Here is a 20,708-nt window from a genome sequence, read left to right as displayed (position 1 = left end):
TATTCGAACAACAATACAAAAGTATGGCATGGTATACTACTTGCAATGACAACACAATATGTACTAGAACATTATAATTGGAAGTGAGGGGTAAGGCAAAGTTGTAACATATAGATGAGTAAGAAAGTAGGAAGAATTAGAAAGTAAGAATTTGAAGAAAGTTGCACGTGAAGTCAGAGAGACGGTTAAATATTATCTCAGCTAGGGTAGGAGTGGATAAACATGTCCCGCTGCAGTATGTACAGCCCAAGTGTGTGTGTGTGTGTGTGTGTGTGTGTGTGAGTGTGAGTGTGAGGCTAACAAGTTAGTTACTTCTTCCATTAAAGGCTTGGTTGAATAGCCAAGCTTTCACCTGCTTCCTGAAGTAGAGGTAGTCTTGTGTTAAGCGGGGTTACTCCGGAGAAGGCTCGCTTGCGGGTATCACATCGTGTAATGTCTTTTGGAGAGGGTGTAGTTAGTGAAAGTCCTTGGGAGGACCTTAGTGTCCTTGGCGGTATGTAGAGGATCATCCTATTCTTCAGATACTCGGGATCATTTCCTTTCAGGACCTTGAAGATCAGACATAAAGTTTTAAATTTAGCCCTGTATTGTACTGGTAGCCAATGAAGTTTTTGCAAAAATGGTGTGATGTGGTCACGTTGCTTGCAACCTTCTATGAGTCTTGCTGCTGCATTCTGAATCAACTGGAGTTGGTGCAGGCCCTTTGTAGTCAGACCTTTGTATAATGCATTGCAGTAATCCAATCTTGATGTTACCATGGCATGCACAACTGGGATAAGATTTACCTTCTCGATGTAAGAGAGAGGCAGTGTAGCTGTCGCAAATAGTAGAAGCAGCTCTTGAAGGTTGCTTGGATTTGGGGAATCAGAGTAAGTGTTGAATCTAACTGTATTCCAAGGTTCGTGACTTGTGATTTGAGGGGGAGTTCATACTTCCCAAAAGGTATTTTGATATCAGGTATGTATCCACTTGTGTTAGGGACCCAGAGAAGCTCGGTTTTACTTGGGTTCAGTCAAAGTTTGTTGTGTTTAGTCCATATAACTCTATGTTAACTACTTCCTCCTTCTCCACTGCATTCTGTACTTTCTTTTCTACTTCTGACACTTATTTATTTTATTTATTTATTTAGATTTTTCTCACACCCTTTTCAGTAGTAGCTCAAGGTGAGTTACATTCAGTTACACTGGATATTTCTCTGTCCCAGGAGGGCTCACAATCTAAGTTTGTACATGAGGGTTAAGTGACTTGCCCAAGATCACAAGGAGCAGCAGTGGGATTTGAACCGGCCACCTCTGGATTGCAAGACCAGTGCTCTAACCACTAGGCCACTCCTCCACTCCAGGGCCGCCGAGAGACTAGGCCGGTCCCGGGGCAAGGCTGCCCCGCCTCCGCCCCCCCCCCCCCCCCCCCCGCTGCAGTCCGCGGTCTCACCTGCCTGCCTCCACGGCTCCGGGCCCCCCTTCATTCAAAGCGTCAGTCGCAGATTGTGTCTCTTCTGGCCTTCCCTCCTTGTGTCCCGCCCTCATGTGATGTAACTTCCGGTTTCCGCGAGGGTGGGACACAGGGAGGGAAGGCCAGAAGAGACGCAATCTGCGACTGCCGCTTTGAATGAAGGGGGCGGGAACTGCAGCGCCGGTGGCCTGACCCCGGCGCTGGGCCCCTCTTGGAGGCTCGGGCCCGGAGAATTTTGCCCCCCCCCCGTCCCCCCCCCCTCTCGGCAGCCCTGCTCCACTCCACTTAAGGTTCTAAAACCCTAGTGTTACTTGAGTTACTTAGCCCTCCATTGCCCCATGTAAGCCGCATTGAGCCTGCCATGAGTGGGAAAGTGCGGGATACAAATGTAATAAAAATTAAAAAAAATAAAAGCTCTAATTAGCATAATTTTCATTCACTGAGACACTCAGTTCTAGTTCTCCTAATTGCACTGGTTACAGATCTAAAGCAATCTGTTTTGTCTGCTCAAAAGCCTGTTAAAAAAAAAAACTGTTGCTCTTTTTCCCTCCACTCAAGGTCAACCACAAGGTCCCTCAGTTCTGTTCCAGGCTTCAGGCCCATGGCAGGTTAGCATCAGATGCCTTCCTCCTCCATTGGGTGAGAGGCCTTCTGTTTGCATATCCTCTGATACCTCTAGTGGGAAAGACTTTGTTGAAACTCAAGCTAGACCATGGAACCATGATTCTGATCGTGCCATATTGGATGCAGCAGATATGGTTCCCTCTTCTGCAATTATCCTCCATAGAACCATGGAGATTGGAGTGTTTTCCAACACAAGGGGTCACTTGTACATCCCAGCCTCCAGTCTCTGGCTTTCACAGCTTGGATGTTGGAAGCCTAGAATTTGCTTCCTTGGGTCTTTCGGAGAGTGTCTCCCGGTTAAGCACATAAGCACCGCCATACTGGGAAAAGACCAAGGGTCTATCAAGCCCAGTATCCTGTCTCTGACAGTGGCCAATCAAAGCTTCAAGAACCTGGCAACCCCCCCCCCCCCCCCAAAAAAAAAAAAAAAAATTAATAATGTTCAATGGACTTTTCCTTTAGGAATCTGTCCAAAGACCCCTTAAACTCCATAAGGCCAGCCGCTGCCACCACATTCTCAGGCAACGAGTTCCAACTACACGCTGAGTAAAGAAAAACTTTCTCCTATTTGTTTTAAATCTACCATATTCTAGCTTCATCTTGTGTCCCCTGGGTCTATTATTGTTTGAAAGTGTAAACAAACGCTTCACATCTGTCTGCTCTACTCCGCTCATTATTTTGTAGACTTCTATCATATCACCCCTCAGCCACCTTTTCTCCAAGCTGAAGAGCCCTAACCATCTTACTACTACTACTACTATTTAGCATTTCTATAGCGCTACAAAGCATACGCAACGCTGCACAAACATAGAAGAAAGACAGTCCCTGCTCAAAGAGCTTACAATCTAATAGCTTAGCCTTTCCTCATAGGGAAGTCTTTCTATTCCCTTTATCATTTTTGTCGCCCTTCTCTGCAGTGGCGTACCAAGGGCGGGACGGTGGGGGCGGTCCGCCCCGGGTGTCAGCAGGTGTGGGGGGGTGGGGGTGCTCCACTGGCGCTGCAGTCCCCTTCTCCTGCCACCACCTACCTTGCCTTTAAAAAAAAATCCGTGAAGCGGGATCGCAGGCAGTGCCTCACGTCTGCTCTGCTTGTAAAAGCAGCAAATCTCCTCATCGTTGTCGGGACTCAGGCCTTCTTTCACTGTGTCCCGCCCTCCTCTGAGGTAACTTCCTATTTCCGCGAGGGTGGGACACAATGAAGGAAGGCCCGAGTCCCGACGATGAGGAGATTTGCTGCTTTTACAAGCAGAGCAGACACGAGGCGCTGCCTGCGAGGCTGCTTCATGGATTTTTTTTTAAAGGCAGGGTGGTGGCAGGAGAAGAGGGCTGTCGATGGAGCTGGTAGTCGAGTCGGGTCGGGGGCTCAGATGGAAAAAGGGGAGGGGGTTCTCAGATGGGAGAAGTGGGGAGGGGAGGGGTTCTCAGATGGGATGGGGGGTGGGGAGGGGTTCTCAGATGGGAGAAGGGGCCATGAGGGAAAATGGGGGCCATGCCTGGGGCTGGTGGGAAAATGGGGCATGCCTGGGTCAGGTGGGAGAATGGGTCTGGGGCTGAAAAGGGGGGCCTTAATGCATGGCATGTGGATGAAGGGGCTGGAACTCTGAAAGTCTGAAAAGGTGGGTAGGTGGGATAAGGGAGCTAGTACTGGGACTGGGGGCTGAAAAGGGGCAGGGGCTGAAACTGTGGGGGCTGAAAAGGAGACAGGGAGAAGTGGCTCGGGACTGGTGAGAGAAAAGGGCTGGGGTTGAAACTGGGGGCTGAAAAGGGGATAGGGAGAAGTGGCTGAGGGCTGAAGCTCAGGACGTGGGAGAAAAGGGCTGGGGCTGAAACTGGGGACTGGTGGGATAGTGGGGCTGAAACTGGGGGCAGGTGGGAGATGTGGGTTGGGGCTAGAACTAGGGGCAGGTGGGATAAGGGGGCTGGAACTGGAGGCTGAAAAAAGGGGCAGAGAGGGGACAGATCCTGGATGGAAGGGGGAGCAAGAGGGAGGGCAGACCCTGGATGGATGGTAGAGGGAGGGCAAATGGTGGATTGAAAAGGCAGACAGTGGATGGAAGGGATAGAAAGGGCAGACAGTGAATGGAAGGGGGAGAGAGAGAGGGCAGACAGGGGCAGATGATGGATGGAAGGGGCAGAGATAGAGGTCAGATGTGGATGGAAGGATCAGGGAGAGAGGGCAGACATTGGATGGAGGGGACAGCAGAGAGAGCAGACAGTGGATGGCAGAGAGAGAGAACGAAGACAGATGCTGGATGGAAGGAAGACAGTGAAAAGAAGATGAGGAAAGCAGAAACCAGAGACAACAAACTGTAAATAAAATATATATTTTTATGTTTTTTGCTTTAGGATAAAGTAGTATTGTAGCTGTGTTAATAAATGTTTATAATAGAACATGTAAACAAGGTAATCTTTTTATTGGACTAATTTTAATACATTTTGACTAACTTTCGGAGAAGAAAACCCCCTTCATTTTGGCCTCTGAAAGCTAAATGTATTAGTCCAATAAAACGGTACTATTTTATTTTCTATATTTGTTTTATTTCTATTTGTTAATTTGTAAAGTGGTGATTGGTACTTGTTAGTTTTTTTAAATTTTCATCTGCTGTCTTTATATTTTGCACAGTACTAGGGGACATTTTCTGTTTCTGTGGTGCAGAGTCTGGCATCTTGGGGGTTCAGCATAGGCGCCCCGTATAGGAGGCTTGGGGAGGCTAAGCCTCCCCATCCCAATCGTGGACTTCCGACTTCCCTTGGCTGCTGCAGTGCTGCCCTCACAAGCGCAGCGTTTTTGACAGGCAGCTCTGGCTCTCCCTCCTTCCTTCCTTGCTCTCGGCTCCCTGATCGGCAGCGGAACATGGATGGGAAACCGAAGCTGCTGGGGCCTCCTTCCTTCCCGCTCTCGGCTTCCCCCCCCCCCCCCCCCCCCCCCGCACGTTTTAAACTTTCCAACATGGCAGGCTGGCAGCGATGTCAATCAATGAAGAAGAAAGCACAACAGGCTTGCTTCCAGCTTCTCTCTTCACACAGTGTCCCGCCCTCGCGGAAAGGCGGGACACTGTGTGAAGAGAGAAGCTGGAAGCGAGCCTGTTGTGCTTTCTTCTTCATTGATTGACGCCGCTGCCAGCCTGCCACATCGGAAAGGTTAAAATGCGCGCCGGGGGGGGGGGGGAGCCGAGAGCGGGAAGGAAGGAGGCCCCAGCAGCTTCGGTTTCCCGTCCATGTTCCGCGCCACGCCACAGAGACCTGTAAGCTTTTTTTATTTTTCAGGTCTGTCGGAGGGAGATGAGCCTCGTCACTTGCCCCAAACTAATCTAGGGGGGGGGAGCGATTCCAGTCTGCGATCCTCAGGGAGAAAGAGAAGGGGCTGCAGGACCCCCCCATACCTGCAACTGCTGAGCTTCAGCCTAACTAAGGTTGCCCTCACCCCAAAACCTTCGGGCCTGACGGTAAAGCGGATTAAGGGGCTTCTTCCACCTGCGCCTGGAGAGACCTGAGCCCCAGATGATCCGATTCCTGTCTCCAGCTGCGGGAGCAGACACATTGCTAATCTGCTGGAGGAAAAGCCACAGGTAGGTTGCAGGAGGCTGGGAAAGAGCCTGACAGCAGGTGTATAGTGTTTTGCAGTACAGAGATTGTGTGTTGGCCTTACTGAGGTGGCACCAAAACATCAGAAAGTGTTTTAGAGCCTAAATCATGTCACACTACCTCTTCAAGGATCTACATATGGTCGTTAATAAAAGGAGCTCATTGTGAACACTATCCACCCTAAAAGGGTGTTTTGTGGGTCTACATGAGAATTGTGATATTATGATCCCTTGTTTCATATTGTTGACGGTCTGTGATGTTGTCCGTATGGGTGCTATATTGGTGTATTAGGTCTGCCCAGTGTAATATTTATGGTACAGTAAGGTTGTGAGTATGTTTTTGCACAAAGTTATGCATAGTGTTTTGCAGTTGAGCAATTGTGATTAGTATATGCTTTGAGCAACCACTTTATTCTTTGACATATGATACATATCTAATATCTAAATTTAATAAAAGGTATTAACTGTGACTATTTTATTTTTACTTATTTTTTTCTGTGTGTTGTCAGACAATTATGGAGGTAAGCTCCGCCCCTGGCCCCACCCCTAATCCCACCCCCTTTAGCCTCCTCAAACAGTTGGGCCACGACCGCCTATGGGGTTCAGTTTAATTTTTGTCTAAATAGAAAGTTTATTATTACTTATTCTATAGTGGATTAGGGTGTATCTGTGTTTGTGAAAAGGACATGGCTTTCAGTTGGCATTGACTGTGCAGGATCGACGATCTGTACTATTCTGTCTGGTTTTGTTTTACAATAGGTGAATTGATGTTCTAGTGCTCACTGTAGTGTTTAAGATGCTTTCCTTTTCCTTGTGTGACTCGTAGAAATGACTGCTTATGGTATGGTAGAATTGCTCTATAGGTCCTGAGTGTTTTCTATTCTCGGCATGCCTAGTACTGGATTTTGGAGGGGGATGTTAAAAAATGTCCAGCCCCCGGTTTCAACTACCCTAGGTACGCCACTGCTTCTCTGCACCTTTTCTAATTCCACTATATGTTTTTTGAGATGTGGCGACCAGAATTGGACACAATATTCGAGGTGCGGTCACACCATGGAGCGATAACAACTGCATTATAACATCCTCGTGTTTGTTTACCATCCCTTTCCTAATTATACTCAACATTCTGTGCGCTTTTTTGGCCGCCGCAGCACACTGAGCAGAAGTTTTCAACGTCTTGTCAATGATGACTCCCAGCTTCCTTTCTAGGTCTGTGACTCCTAATGCGGAACCTTGCATGACATAGCTGTAATTCGGGTTCCTCTTACCCACATGCATCACTTTGCACTTGTCAACATTGAACTTCATCTGCCACTTGGATGCCCAATCGCCCAGTCTCGCGAGGTCCTCCTGTAATCTGCGACTTGACGACCCTGAATAACTTTGTGTCATCTGCGAATTTAATTACCTCACTAGTTACTCCCATCTCTAGGTCATTTATAAATATGTTAAAAAGCAACGGTCCCAGCACAGACCCCTGAGGGACCCCACTAACTACCCTTCTCCATTGAGAATACTGACCATTCAATCTTACTCTCTGCTTCCTATCCTTCAGCTAGCTCTTAATCCATAGTAATACCCTACCTCCGATCCCATGACTCTCCAGTTTCCTCTGGAGTCTTTCATGAGGCACTCTGTCAAACGCCTTTTGAAAATCCAGATACACAATATCCACCGGCTCCCCATTGTCCACATGTTTGTTCACCCCCTCAAAAAAATGCAGTAGATTGGTGAGGCAAGATTTCCCTTCTTGCTGTTTCCAGGAAAGATTCCACTAGGAAGTGCTATTATTTTAAATGGAGGAGGTTTGTCTGGTGTGAGAGCAAGGCCCTAGATACCCTTTCTTGCCCTACACAGACCCTGCTTGAATACCCTCTCAAGACCAACTCAGTAAGGGTTCACCTTAGTGCAATTAGTGCTTATCATCATCAATGTGTAGAGGGTAAGCCCATCTCTGGACAGCCTCTAGTTGTTCGCTTCATGAGAGGTTTGCTTTTGTCCACCAATGTCATAGGATCTCAACGTCGTTCTCGCTCAGCTGATGAAAGCTCCTTTTGAGCCAATGAATTCCTGCCATCTGAAGTACTTGACCTAGAAGGGGATTTTCTTGGTGGCTGTTACTTCAGCTCATAGGGTCAGTGAGCTTCAGGCCTTCGTAGTGGATGCACCTTATAGTAAGTTTCATCACAACAGTGCAGTTCTCAGTGAGCTTCAGGCCTTAGTAGTGGATACACCTTATACCAAGTTCCATCACAACAGTGTAGTTCTCCGCACACACCCTATGTTCCTGCCAAAGGTGGTGTCAGAGTTCCATCTGAACCAGTCGATTGTGTTGCCAGCATTCTTTCCCCGACCTCATGCCCATCCTGGTGAAAGCAGCTTGCACACCTTGGATTGCAAGAGAGCATTGGCCTACTACATGGAGCGGACAAGGCCCCGTGGACAGTCCATCCAGCTTTTTGTTTCTTTTGATCCCAACAGGATGGGGGTCACCATTGGGAAACGCACCATATCCAGTTGACTGGCAGATTGCATTTCCTTCACTTATGTCCAGCTGGTCTGGCCTTAGAGGGTCATAATGTCAGAGCCATGGCTGTGTCGGTAGCCCACTTGAGGTCAACCTCCATTGAAGAAATTTGCAAGGCTGTGACGTGGTCTTCAGGCCACACATTCACATCTCACTACTGCCTTGAACAGGATACCCAACATGACAGTTAGTTTGGGCAGTCAGTGTTGCAGAATCTGTTTGGGGTCTAGAATCCAATTCCACCCTCCCAGGCCCGTTTTATTCTGTTCCAGCCTTCACTCTCACTCAGTTGTATATAGTTACAGGTTAATCTGTGTTATGTCCTTGCTGTTGCGAGGCCCAGTTAACCAATGTTTGTTGTTTTGAGTGAGCCTGGATTCTAGGGATTCCCCACTTTTGAGAATGCCACTTAGAAAATTACCTAACCTAGACACAGGTAGTTTTAGGGCAAACTATTTGCGCCACTGGAGCATCTATGAAGGTCTTAATAAAATATGCAGTATATACAATGTAGCAAAATTTATTCATGGTGGAGGGGGAGTTATTAAGCTGCATTAGGGCAATAACCTGCATTATTAGGCGACCCTTAGGGGGAGGAATGCTGGCTTCGGCCTAACCCCTGGTAAGCCTTTCCTCAGCTGAGAGATGCCCAGCTCTACCACCAGCTGCCTTTCAGGTGCTGTGGAGGACTTGCAGCTCATCTGCATATCCTTTACAGTCTTCTCCGGGGTGACTCCCAGGTCCACTCTGATCCACTCAGGGCCTCCGTTCTAGGTGCTGCGCGCCGTCATTTTTCTCTTTACATTTATTTTTCTCCCAGTTACTACTTATGGCTCCAGTACACTTTTTCTTCTTGGTACTGTCCCTTCCTAATCTGTTTCTCCATCTGAAACCACTATACACTGTAGGAACACATTGTCTTCCCTCTGTATTCATCATCTCACTATCTCTTTTTTCCTCTTCCTTTTTCTCAGCTGTAAACCTTCAACGTTTCCTTCCTTCCATTCATCCATCTCCTTTCTATCTGAGTACATCTCGCCTTCGTCGCTGTCGTCATACCTCTCCTATTCTTCTCCATACTCTCTTGCTCCTTCTCCTGCTCTCTGCTGGGGACATTAATCCCAATCCTGGTCCTCCACATCAGCTCTCATCCTATTTGTGCAGGTCACACTGTGATATCTCCAATCTGATTTCTGTTTCTCTCCTCCCCCCTTCTTCCCTGCCTTTCTCTTGTGCTCTGTGGAATGCCCGCTCTGTCTGTAACAAACTTTCCTATATCCATGACCTCTTTATCTCTCGTACTCTCCATCTGCTTGCCCTAACTGAAACTTGACTTTACCCTGAAGACTCTGCTTCAGTTGCAGCCCTATGCCATGGAGGTTATCTTTTCTCCCATACTCCTCGCCCAATTGGCTGCAGAGGTTGTGTCGGGCTACTACTTTCAGCCTCTTGTAGATTTCAACCTCTTCTTCCACCTCAGTCTCACTCTTTTTCTTCCTTCGAAGTCCACTCCATCCGTCTATTTGCTCCTCTGCCTCTCCGAGTAGCAGGCATTTATCGACCCCCTGATAAGTTCCTTTCTTCCTTTCTCACTGACTTTGATGTCTGGCTTTCCTTCTTTCTTGAACCTTCATCTCCTTCCCTCATTCTTGGGGATTTTAACATTCATGCCAATGATCCTTCTGCTCTTATGCTTCTCAGTTTCTTGCTTTAACATCCTCTTTCAATCTTCAACTGTGCTCCACTACCCCCACTCACCAGAATGGCCACTATCTTGATGTTATCCTCTTCTCAAACTGCTCACTCTCTAGTTTCTGTGCCTCAACTCTTCCCCTCTCTGACCATCATCTGATAACTTTCACACTTAAACACCCTCCTTCCCAGTCCCGTCCAATCTTAACCAATACATTTAGGAATCTTCAGGCTATTGACCCTTCTACTCTGTCCTCCGGTGTTTCAAATCTCTTCTCTACCACTATGTTATCCAAGTCTGTCAATGAGGCTGTCTCTTCCTATAATACTATTCTCTCCCCTGCTCTGGATACTCTCGCTCCTCTCATTCCACGTTCTGTAAAATGTACCAAACCCCAGCCTTGGCTGGCCTCTAGAATCTGCTACCTAAGTTCCTGTGCCCGCTCTGCCGAATGCCTTTGGCTGAAATCCCATGCCCAGGCTGATTTCATACATATCAAATTCTTGCTGACCTCCTTCCAGTCTGCTCTTTTACTTGCCAAACAGGACTATTACATCCAGTTGACAAATTCTCTTGGCTCAAACCCTCGACATCTCTTTGCCACACTGAACTCTCTCCTCAAAGTGCCTTTACCTCCAACCCCCCCCCCCCTTCACTCCCCCCCCCCCCCCCCCCCCAGACTCTGGCTGAGTTCTTTCATGATAAGGTTCACAAGATTAAACTTGAATTCTCAACCAGGTCACCTCCACCTCTCCTTCCCTTAGTCCATTCTCTCAACCCTCCAACCCCTGCCTCCTTTTCTTCCTTTTCTGAAATCACTGAAGAGGAAACTACACATCTTATTTCCTCCTCGAAACTAACTACCTGTTCCTCTGATCCTATTCCCACCCATCTACTTAACACTATCTCTCCTACTGTCATCCCTTTTATCTGTCATATCCTCAATCTTTCACTGTCCACTGCGACTGTTCCTGATGCCTTCAAACATGCCGTAGTCACACCACTCCTTAAAAAACCTTCATTGAACCCTATCTGTCCTTCCAACTATTGCCCTATCTCCCTCCTCCCTTTCCTGTCTAAGATACTTGAACGTGCTGTTCACCGCCATTGCCTTGACTTTCTTTCATCTCAAGCTATTCTTGATCCACTTCAATCTGGCTTTCGCCCCCTTCATTCAACTGAAACAGCACTTGCTAAAGTCTCCAATGATCTGTTCCTGGCCAGATCCAAAGGTCTCTATTCTATCCTCAATCTTCTCGATCTGTCTGCTGCTTTTGACACTGTTGATCACAGCCTACTCCTTGATATGTTGTCCTCACTTGGATTTCAGGGCTCTGTTCTTTCCTGGTTTCTTCTTATCTCTCCCAGGTTACCTTTAGTGTATACTCTAGTAGATCCTCCTCTACTTCTATCCTACTGTCAGTTGGTGTACCTCAGGGATCTGTCCTGGGACCTCTTCTTTTCTCCATCTATACTTCTTCCCTTGGTACTCTGATATCATTCCATGATTTTCAGTATCATCTTTACCCTGATGACTCCCAGATCTACCTCTCCACACCAGAAATCTCAGCCGAAATCCAGGCCAAAGTATCAGCCTGCCTGTCTGACATTGCTGCCTGGATGTCTCAGCGCCATCTGAAACTAAACATGACCAAGACTGAGCTTCTTATCTTTCCCCCTAAACCAACCTCTCCTCCTCCCCCATTCTCTATTTCTGTGGATAACACTCTCATCCTTCCTGTCTCATCAGCTCGTAACCTTGGGGTCATCTTTGACGTCTCCCTCTCCTTCTCTGCACATATTCAGCAGACCGCTAAAACCTGTCGTTTCTTTCTGTATAATATCAGCAAAATTTGCCCTTTCTTTTCTGAGCACACTACCAGAACCCTCATCCATACTCTTATCGCCTCTTGCTTAGACTATTGCAACTTGCTTCTCACAGGTCTCCCACTTAGCCATCTCTCTCCTCTTCAATCTGTTCAAAATTCTGCTGCACGACTAATATTCCACCAGGGTCATTATGCTCATATTAGCCCTCTCCTCAAGTCACTTCACTGGCTTCCTATCCATTTCCACATACAGTTCAAACTCCTCTTATTGACCTATAAGTGCATTTACTCTGCAGCTCCTCAGTACCTCTCCACTCTCATCTCTTCCTACATTCCTCCCTGGGAACTCCATTCACTGGGTAAATCTCTCTTATCTGCACCCTTCTCCTCCACTGCTAACTCCTGACACCGTTCCTTTTATCTTGCTGCACCATATGCCTGGAATAGACTTCCTGAGCTGGTACGTCAAGCTCCATCTCTGGCCGTCTTCAAATCTAAGCTAAAAGCCCACCGTTTTGATGCTGCTTTTAACTCCTAACCCTTATTCACTTGTTCAGAACCCTTATTTTATCATCCTCACTTTAGTATTCCCTTATCTCTTGTCTGTCCTAATTAGATTGTAAGCTCTGTCGAGCAGGGACTGTCTCTTCATGTTCAAGTGTACAGCACTGCGTACGTCTAGTAGCGCTTTAGAAATGGTAAGTAGTAGAAGTAGCATTATTAGCCCCTTATCTCTGCTTCAGGAAGCAAATGAAAGCTTGGCTTTTCTCTCAGTCTTTTAATGGAAAAGACAACTAACATTCTAGTCACACAAACAAGAACTAACATCAGCTGCACATACTTATCCACTCCTACTCTTTGGAGAGCTCACTGTTTAAAATAAGAGAGTTGCAGTGGAACATGAACCTGGGTGCTCTGGATTAAAGTCCACTGCACTGAACTCAGCAGGGACATCTGTGGCCATTTTTGCACTAATGATGTCAGACAGAAGTCCTTGTCCCCTGTTTTTTTGGCGTTAATCATTTGGATGTTTTATTTTGGAAAATGACTGTTCACAGGGCCGCCGAGGGGGGGGGGGGGGCAGGGGGACCAAATTCCCCGGGCCTGGGCCCTCTCTCCTTCTCCTGCTCTCAGGCCGCTGGCGCCGCAGTCCTCGGTCTCACCCGCCCGCCCTCGGCTCCATCCACAGCCCCCCTCTGTCCGCCACTGGACCCCCTGCATTCAAATCGGCAGCGCCTCACCTCCATTTGAAAGCGGCAGATTGCCTACCTTCAGGCCTTCCCTCACTGTGTCCCGCTCTAGTCTGATGTAACTTCCTGTTTCTGCGAGGGCGTGGCACAGTGAGGGAGGTGAGGCGCTGCCGATTTGAATGCAGGGGGCCCGGTGGCGGACAGAGGGGGGCTGTTGATGGGGCTGGGGGTGGGTGGGTGGAGACTGGGGATTGCGGTGCTGGCGGACTGAGAGCAGGAGAGGGAGGCGATAGGGGGGGCTGCGGCAGGGGTCTTGGGGGCGGCCTTGCCCCAGGCCCAGCTCAGTCTCTCGGCCGCCCTGGCTGTTCAATTGGGATGTTTTCACATATTTTCGAACAGGAAAGCCCAACATTTTTCCTGATTGAAAATGTTTGTGAGATGGATGGGGTTTTTTTGGACGTTATTGAGCGGGACATCCCAAATCTGACTTGGACGTTAAGAAAATGCCCGTTCACTTCATAATGTGTACTGTCAAAATATGTTTACTGCCTTAATTTGTCTATTGCCTGTATTCAGTTTATTCTTATTCTACATCTCTTGAATACATTTCTTCAAAATGTTGGTAAACAAATCCTATTAAATTAAGTCAAATAAATTAATAAATATTTAAGGGTTCCCTTTTACTAAACTGTGGTAAAATTTGTATACTACACAGTAGTTGCAAATTTTACGCAGCACCCAGTTGGGGAGGGGAGGTTGGGCATAACCAGCATTTTACTGTATAATGCTTGCTCTGCATTGGTGGCAATTAGCATGCAATTCTTGGCCACAGTTAACATAAGAGCACTTGCTACCTCCTATTAAACTTTAAGTGCTCCCACGTTACACTTACCATGTGCTAATGTATAGTTAGCCCACTAGCTGGCTAATACTTCCACGCATGCCATGCCTCCCTGACAGAAAGATTCTGAAAAATTCAGTAACATGGACTTTAACATGTTGAAACAGGCAAACTTCAGCAAAAAATGGTAGCCTGTGTCTGTACATTAACCACATGTTAAATGCTTAGAAGGACCCCTAAGTTGTGTATCATTTTTAAAAGCCCTTTTCTAAACCTCTTGTCTTCTCGGGTATAGGTTTTAAACACAGTATACAAGATGGGGAGCTCCCTAATGACTTAGGGTCATCTTTGACGTCTCTGCTTATACCCATAAGTTTGCTGAAATGCTATAATAATAAATAGTAAACACACCCTAACACATGCATATCTCTCTTCCCTGTCCACCTCCCATGCAGGACCCAGCCCTGTGGAGACAGACTGTCATATAAGGGATTTTTTCTAGGGTGCCACTAGATATCAGCAATTACATTTTGGAGTCAAGGAAGGGAAGGAGGTGCTTCTAGACACCAGGGAATTGGGGTGGTTGCGTTGGGGAGGGGAAGGGAAGGGAGGTCATGTGGGGTGGGTGGAGTGCCATTAGATACCAGGGATTTGTTTAGGGAGAGGGCCAATATAGACATCAGCACCTTGTATAGTGTGTGATATTTTTTTAACGTTGCAATTCCAGTCAGTGACTGAGCCAATCACCGCTCGCACACTGACAGGTAGGGTGACATTTTTGCAATGAGCTGCAGCATACTGTCACAATTTTAACATGGCAGTAATTTGCATGCTCATTGCTTATAGTATACTGCGGTAGTTTTGCACTGCTAATTTCGCTCTAGAACCATGACTCTACCGCAAGACTTTCTGCATCGAAAGAAAGCTTTTTCTTCTGTTACTGATTGGCCATTTCTCTACTGTTCAGGCATTTCTTCTGCTTACTGCCCTCCTTTCACCTCTCTTTTTCTCCCGATAATTCTGCAGGTTTTGTTTTTTGTATTTGTTTTTTTTTTTTTTTGGGGGGGGGGGGGGGTTGGTATATTTGAATGCCGTCTTCTTTGCTCTTACTATTTCCATTATATCTGTGTAGAACCATATAAGTCTGTCTCATATTACTTTTGTGTAATCAGAACTAACTTTAATTTGCTTTCTCCTTCTTTTCCCCACCACAAAATTACTATACAATTTAGAATGCAAATTTAAAAGCCATATGTATTCTTTGTGTTTTGTCACATTTATTTTTTTCAAACACAATATAATATCTACAAAGTCATATGAAAATAAAACATCAGAAAACAGAATGTGTAGTAACTCAATTAGCATATTATAATCAGAATTAACTTTTGATATTCATAATCATTTCTAAGACCCCAATGTCATTATTGATTGTTGCAGTTGTCCGGGTCTTGCCACATCATTCTTTTCTCTTTCCTTTTTGATTCTCTTAGATAAGATCACAGTAAAGACAATATGAGGCTATCTAGTTTTCTCCCTTTTTAAAGCTTTCCAAAATATGAAGCGTTGGAAAGAATCATATAAAACGGCTCTGTGATTGTGTCTGGAGAAAACTTACTCTGCAGTTTAGGGCTTTATTTCCTAATGTGTGTTAATATGGTTTAATATCTGTTAAATAATGCAAGTCCCATTATTCTGAATGGAATCTATTTACTAACTATGCACTTAGTTCAAATTCAACATAAATAAATAGAGCTCTTGGTTTGCAGGAAGGAAATGGATGCATCTCTGACAAATCTGAAAGCCAGAAATACCAGATTAATGTTTTTGGAGAATGAACCTTCCTGAAACATTTCCATTGCTTTTTAGAGGAAGAACACACCTAACCAGTCAAGTTTTCAGGATATGCATAATAAATATGTATGAGAGAGGTTTGCATACAATAGAGGCAGTGCATGCAAATTTGTCTCTTGCATATTCATTGTAGATATCCTGAAAACCTGCCTGGCTGGGTATGTCCCAAGGATTGGATTGATGCCTTAGAATGTTGGTTAAAGTTCCAGTCCAAGTTCTTTTCCCCAGAACAAGAAGGCATATAGGAGGGATAATGAAGCAGTTATACTACCCTACCCACGTTCACAAATCTCCACATCTTCCACACCCTGTCTTCACCTATTGCAGTCATTTTATCACATCACTGAAATCTTGTTTGTTTAAAAAAATTGAATCACATTTCTAATATAGTTAATGATGATAATGAACAGTTAGGTACATAAACTATATGATATAATTGATATCTAAGATTTTCCCCTTCCATTAGAGTCTCCCTGACAACACTCAAATGTTTTCTTCTGAGGAAAAACACCTAGAATCCATTTCTGAATTGAAACTAAAAGCTAGATGGGCCTGTCGAAGTCTGACTTAGAAATGTTTTCTGAGCTAAACCTAGTTAGTTATTTGGATTTAATATACACCTTATCACTAGTAATTCAAAACAAGTTAGAAATCAATAAACCATAAACAATAAGTTGCATTTAGGTACTGTAGGTATTTCCCTCTCCCCAGAGTAGAACATTCTGAGGGAAGGAGAGGAATAATAGGATGACACCTTCCCATATTCAACAGAATGTAAGGTAAAGAACTTGAAGGGAGCTGTGTATCTGTGAGATATGGAAGTAGAAAGGGTTATTCTGGAATGGTATGCTTGCAAATTTCCAAGAGTACTAACTGCCAACATAGACCCACGCTTCCTGCCAAGTAATAGAAACCATTTGGAAAACTGATAACTTCTCAACTGAATTATCAGAGAAGGTGAAGTGTAGAACATTATCTAATGAAAGAACCCAACCACTGCCATCTGTAAATTGGTGATGGGAATACATTTCTTTAGTTATATATTTGCATGCTATTTCAACTTTTTACTGAACTATTTTACAGATAAGCATAGAAATGACACCTTAATTTTTCCCAAATGTTATAGCATGTTCATACACATAAGGGCTTATTTTCAAAACAGACAAATGTTCAAAAACACAACACAAAGCAGTAGATGGACTTTTTTTTCACAAACATCCAAATTGCTATTTTCCAAACTCATTTTAAGATGTTTTTCTGTGCAGTTTGTCTAAATCTCAAGAAGGTGTGTTGGAGGTGTGTTTTGGGTGGGACTATGGTAGGCTTACGATTTGGACATTTTTCTGTGATAATGGAACAATGTAAAAACATCCAGGGCCAAAAATAGGACATTTGTGGCTAGACCTGTTTCAACAACAACAAGGTGTTAAAAAGGAGCCCAATCTGAGCAGATGACCACTGGAGGGATGATGGCATGACCGCCCCCCTTAGTACCCCAGTAGTCACTGACCTGCTCCCACACCCACCCCACCAAAAGGTAAAAGTGACAGTACATATTAGGCTCTATGACAGCTGCAGATAGAATGGCCATTCCTCTTAGAGCAGCAAGCAGGTTGATGCACTGGACTGTAAAGAAGGGGACCCAGGTCCATATCTTATTCTAACTAGTGCAATTCTGGAGAAAAGTGTGAGTACCCTAAAAAAATGCAAAATACCTGCTGAACCCACATGTAGATGGCACCTGCAGGCATAAGGGCTATTGTAATGGTGTACAGTTGGGTACAGTAAATTTTTTTTGCTATCCTGGAGAGCTCACCATACAGTATAAGGGGGTTATGATGTGATGTGTACCTGGCACCTTTTATGTTAAGTTTATTGCAGTGCCCCATAGGTTGGTCCACTGGGATGTCTGTGTGGCTAGTCTAATAGGATTGCTGGCCCTCAGACTTTTCAATGTGTGGTTCCTCCCCCCCCCCCCCCCCCCCCCAGACACTTTTATTTAGCCCTAAAAGAAAGAGACACTGAGCACAAAAATGTAAAAAAAAACAGGGCAATAGATGTTTTTCTGCTTCGAAAATTGCCATTTGTGGCACTGGCTTTTGGTTGTTTTTTCGCAAAACATCCATAATTGGATTTGGACATCATATCATAAATGCCCTCATGGACCATTTTCAAACCTGCAAAATGTCTTTTTTTTTTTTCTTTTAAAAATGGTCATTTCCTAGATGAAGTTGTGCTCCATGCAGCTATCTTTTTGGACCATTTTTGAAAAAGGAAAAAGAAAAACATCCAAGTGAAAAATGCACAAAATCAAGCCTTTAGGATGTAGGAGGAGCCAGCATTCTTATTAGATTTGGTCACACAGACATCCCAGCAGAGCAGTGGGACACCCTAGGGAGCACTACAGTGGAGTTCACCTAAAAGGTCCCAGATGCACATCTCACCGTTAACCCCTTATACTGAATAGTGAGCCTTCCAAAACTCACCAAAAACCGTACATCACTGCAATAGCCCTTATAGCTGCAGGTGTCGCCTATATGTGGGTACAGTAGGTTTTTGGTGTGTTTGGAGGGCTCACATTTTCCACCACAAGTGTAACAGAGTAGGTTATGGGCCTGCACCAACCACTAGGCTACTCCAGGCTACAACTATGTGTGGCTGCCATAGTGTAGATATTCTTAGCTGCTTTTTAACAAGAGCTATTTGTGGGCATCTTTAAAAAAGGAGATTCAAATAGCACTCATCTGTATGATTTCCAAAAGTATGCATGTTCATTTTCCTCTCCCACAAATAGCAAGTGCACACAGACACTTTAAGTCACAAACTTTGTATTTTCCTGCTTTTAAAGGGAAACTACAGATTTACATGTGTATATATATCACATATATGTGTAAAAAACAATTTCAGAAAGCCACTATTTACACACAGAGATTTCTAGGGGCATGGTTGGACAGGTCTAAAATGTACATGTGTACTCCCCATTTCACAAAGGGAATACATGCAAATAGGGAAAAAGTTCCGCATCAGCACTGTTTGACAGCAAGTGTAGGTTTAAAAAATGGATTAGGGTAGTCATTCTCTGTAATCCCATATAGTTTATTTCTGCCTTCACAATGAAACCATGCTAAAATTTAAGCCTCAGTACACTTATGTGTGTAAAATTGTAGCCTCAATGGCACTTATGTGTGTAGGTTTGTAAAGTAGCTACATGCGGGAGTGTCAACACTTACAGTTGTGAGAAGTTGTGAAATCTGCACTACCACATCTAAGTGCCAGCAGCTCCATGTGGAAGCAACCAGATTTGTGGTGTTCATTTTTTCAACATACATTTTTTTAAATGGCTGCTCCTGCATGTTCAGCAAATGCAGTCCTACAGCTATTTATGCATGATAGGCCCTTTAAAAAAATACCCTGGAACAGAGTACACCCCAACCTGGACGTCTCAATTCCAATCTCTACACTCTTATGTAAAATGGGGCTTCATACCTATTTACACTTAGTAATACATTTGCAAATGCATAAATCAATAGTTTGCTTTTCTTTTAAAATGATACCAAGTTACAATAAGTAATCATGGTGGTTCATTTCATGCTTCGCTGAATTTTGATGACCAGGCATGGGGTTAAAACACTGTTTACTATTGCATGAAATGTTATATTGGACATTTTTCTATGATACTCTATGATAACATTATATATTAATGGAGCCCAAACAATCCTCATTGTAATGGTAGCGAATTGCTGCACAGACTTGTCCTCCATAGGCTGGCAAAATGATGGATGTTGGCTGTATTTTATAAATGCAACCTAAAAGGTAAACACAATTAGGTATATTACACGTACCCCTCATATGCTGTCATAAACACATTAATATACAAATAGCAAAGTCAAGTTTATATGCTGATGTCAATGCATTTGCCATTATTGCAGAGATATGATGTTGAATTATAACACTGAACATGCAGATTTTTCAAACAGTAGTTTTGCAAAAAATGTCACACGGGTTCAAAAAAATTGAAAAAACAATGACCACCAGTTGTCACAGTTCTGGTTGTTAGATACTGAATGTAAATAGCATATAATGTTCTTAGCAAGTAGAAAGCATTTATAGCTGCTTAAAATCTCTGTGGGATTAGACTCTGCATCGGACTCCTTTAGCCCTGACCCATCCCATTAAGATCTACTCAAATCCAGCTGGCAGAAAGAGTCCGCAGGTCGGCTGCACCAACGCAAATTGGAAGTATGTGATTCTAGTCCCCCTAGCTGCTCTTCTAAACATGCATTTCTTTTCTAGATGGGTAGCAAGTGCTAAAGAAAAGAGGAGTAACTGAAGGGAATATGGGTACCTACTCTTGCTGTGTTCATATGTAGCCAGCATTCTAACTCCATCAACCTGCCAGATGCACTGAATTCCACAGCTTAGGAGATCAGAGTGCTAAGAGTTATTGCTCCTGGGGACTGCATTGTGCTAGAAGGAATGAGACCTCTCTAGCTCATGACCCATGCTGAGCAGAAAACACTTAAGCACATGAAACTGACGCAGTAGACCGATGCAACTGAAGCATGACTTGAGAGGGAGAGGGATAGCCTGAGGAGAAGTAACAGGATAGAAGGTGACTAGGGAAAGAGAGGTTCCTGAGAATGGGTATGCAAGGTAAGTCCAGAGCAGTTAGAGAGTAGAAGGAAGGGTAATGTCCGAGGAGCAGTAATGGCAGGCAGTTGGAAACTGGGCTAAAGAAGTGGGCCAGCAGGATTGTTAGCCAGTTTGAGAAGGGTGCTTTGTATTCATCTAACCATGACAATCCTTCCACAAAGTTATCCAGGTTTCCACATGTAATTCTGGAATTTCATGCAAGTATTGGGTTTTCTGAAATCTGGCAAACTATATATGCTCACAATAGCATGCCATATGCTTAAACTTCCTGATAATTCTTTTCCAGCTCATAGCTGCAGCAGTATGAGTAAAAAGAAAAAAAATAGTCCAATTAATAGGAAAATTGGCCTCCATACAGCTCTTCTTAGAAGCAGTTTTTTTAACAATGCCAATTATAGCATTCCAAACCCCCTCCCCCTCATTTACACTTTGTTCTGACATCATGATAATAAATGAAGGACTTC

General features: G+C 44.7%; 1 protein-coding gene across 2 annotated transcripts in view; it reads right to left on the bottom strand.

The window, feature by feature from the left end:
- Positions 1 to 18,158: 18,158 nt before the first annotated feature.
- LOC115468788 (catalase-like) overlaps positions 18,159 to 20,708 on the bottom strand; it is a 60,554-nt gene continuing 58,004 nt past the window's right edge. For both annotated transcript variants that reach the window (XM_030200785.1, XM_030200784.1), the window contains exon 13: positions 18,159 to 19,397. Coding sequence is in view for 1 of the 2 variants with exons in the window: in XM_030200784.1 (XP_030056644.1) it covers positions 19,385 to 19,397 (13 nt within the window). In the remaining variant the exon portion in view is untranslated. The remainder of the gene's footprint in view (positions 19,398 to 20,708) is intronic.

Source organism: Microcaecilia unicolor, chromosome 4, assembly GCF_901765095.1.
Source record: "Microcaecilia unicolor chromosome 4, aMicUni1.1, whole genome shotgun sequence".
NCBI classification, from domain to species: domain Eukaryota; kingdom Metazoa; phylum Chordata; class Amphibia; order Gymnophiona; family Siphonopidae; genus Microcaecilia; species Microcaecilia unicolor.
The sequence above is the reverse complement of the archived record's forward strand: the minus strand, read 5'-3'. Positions and strand labels throughout refer to the sequence as shown.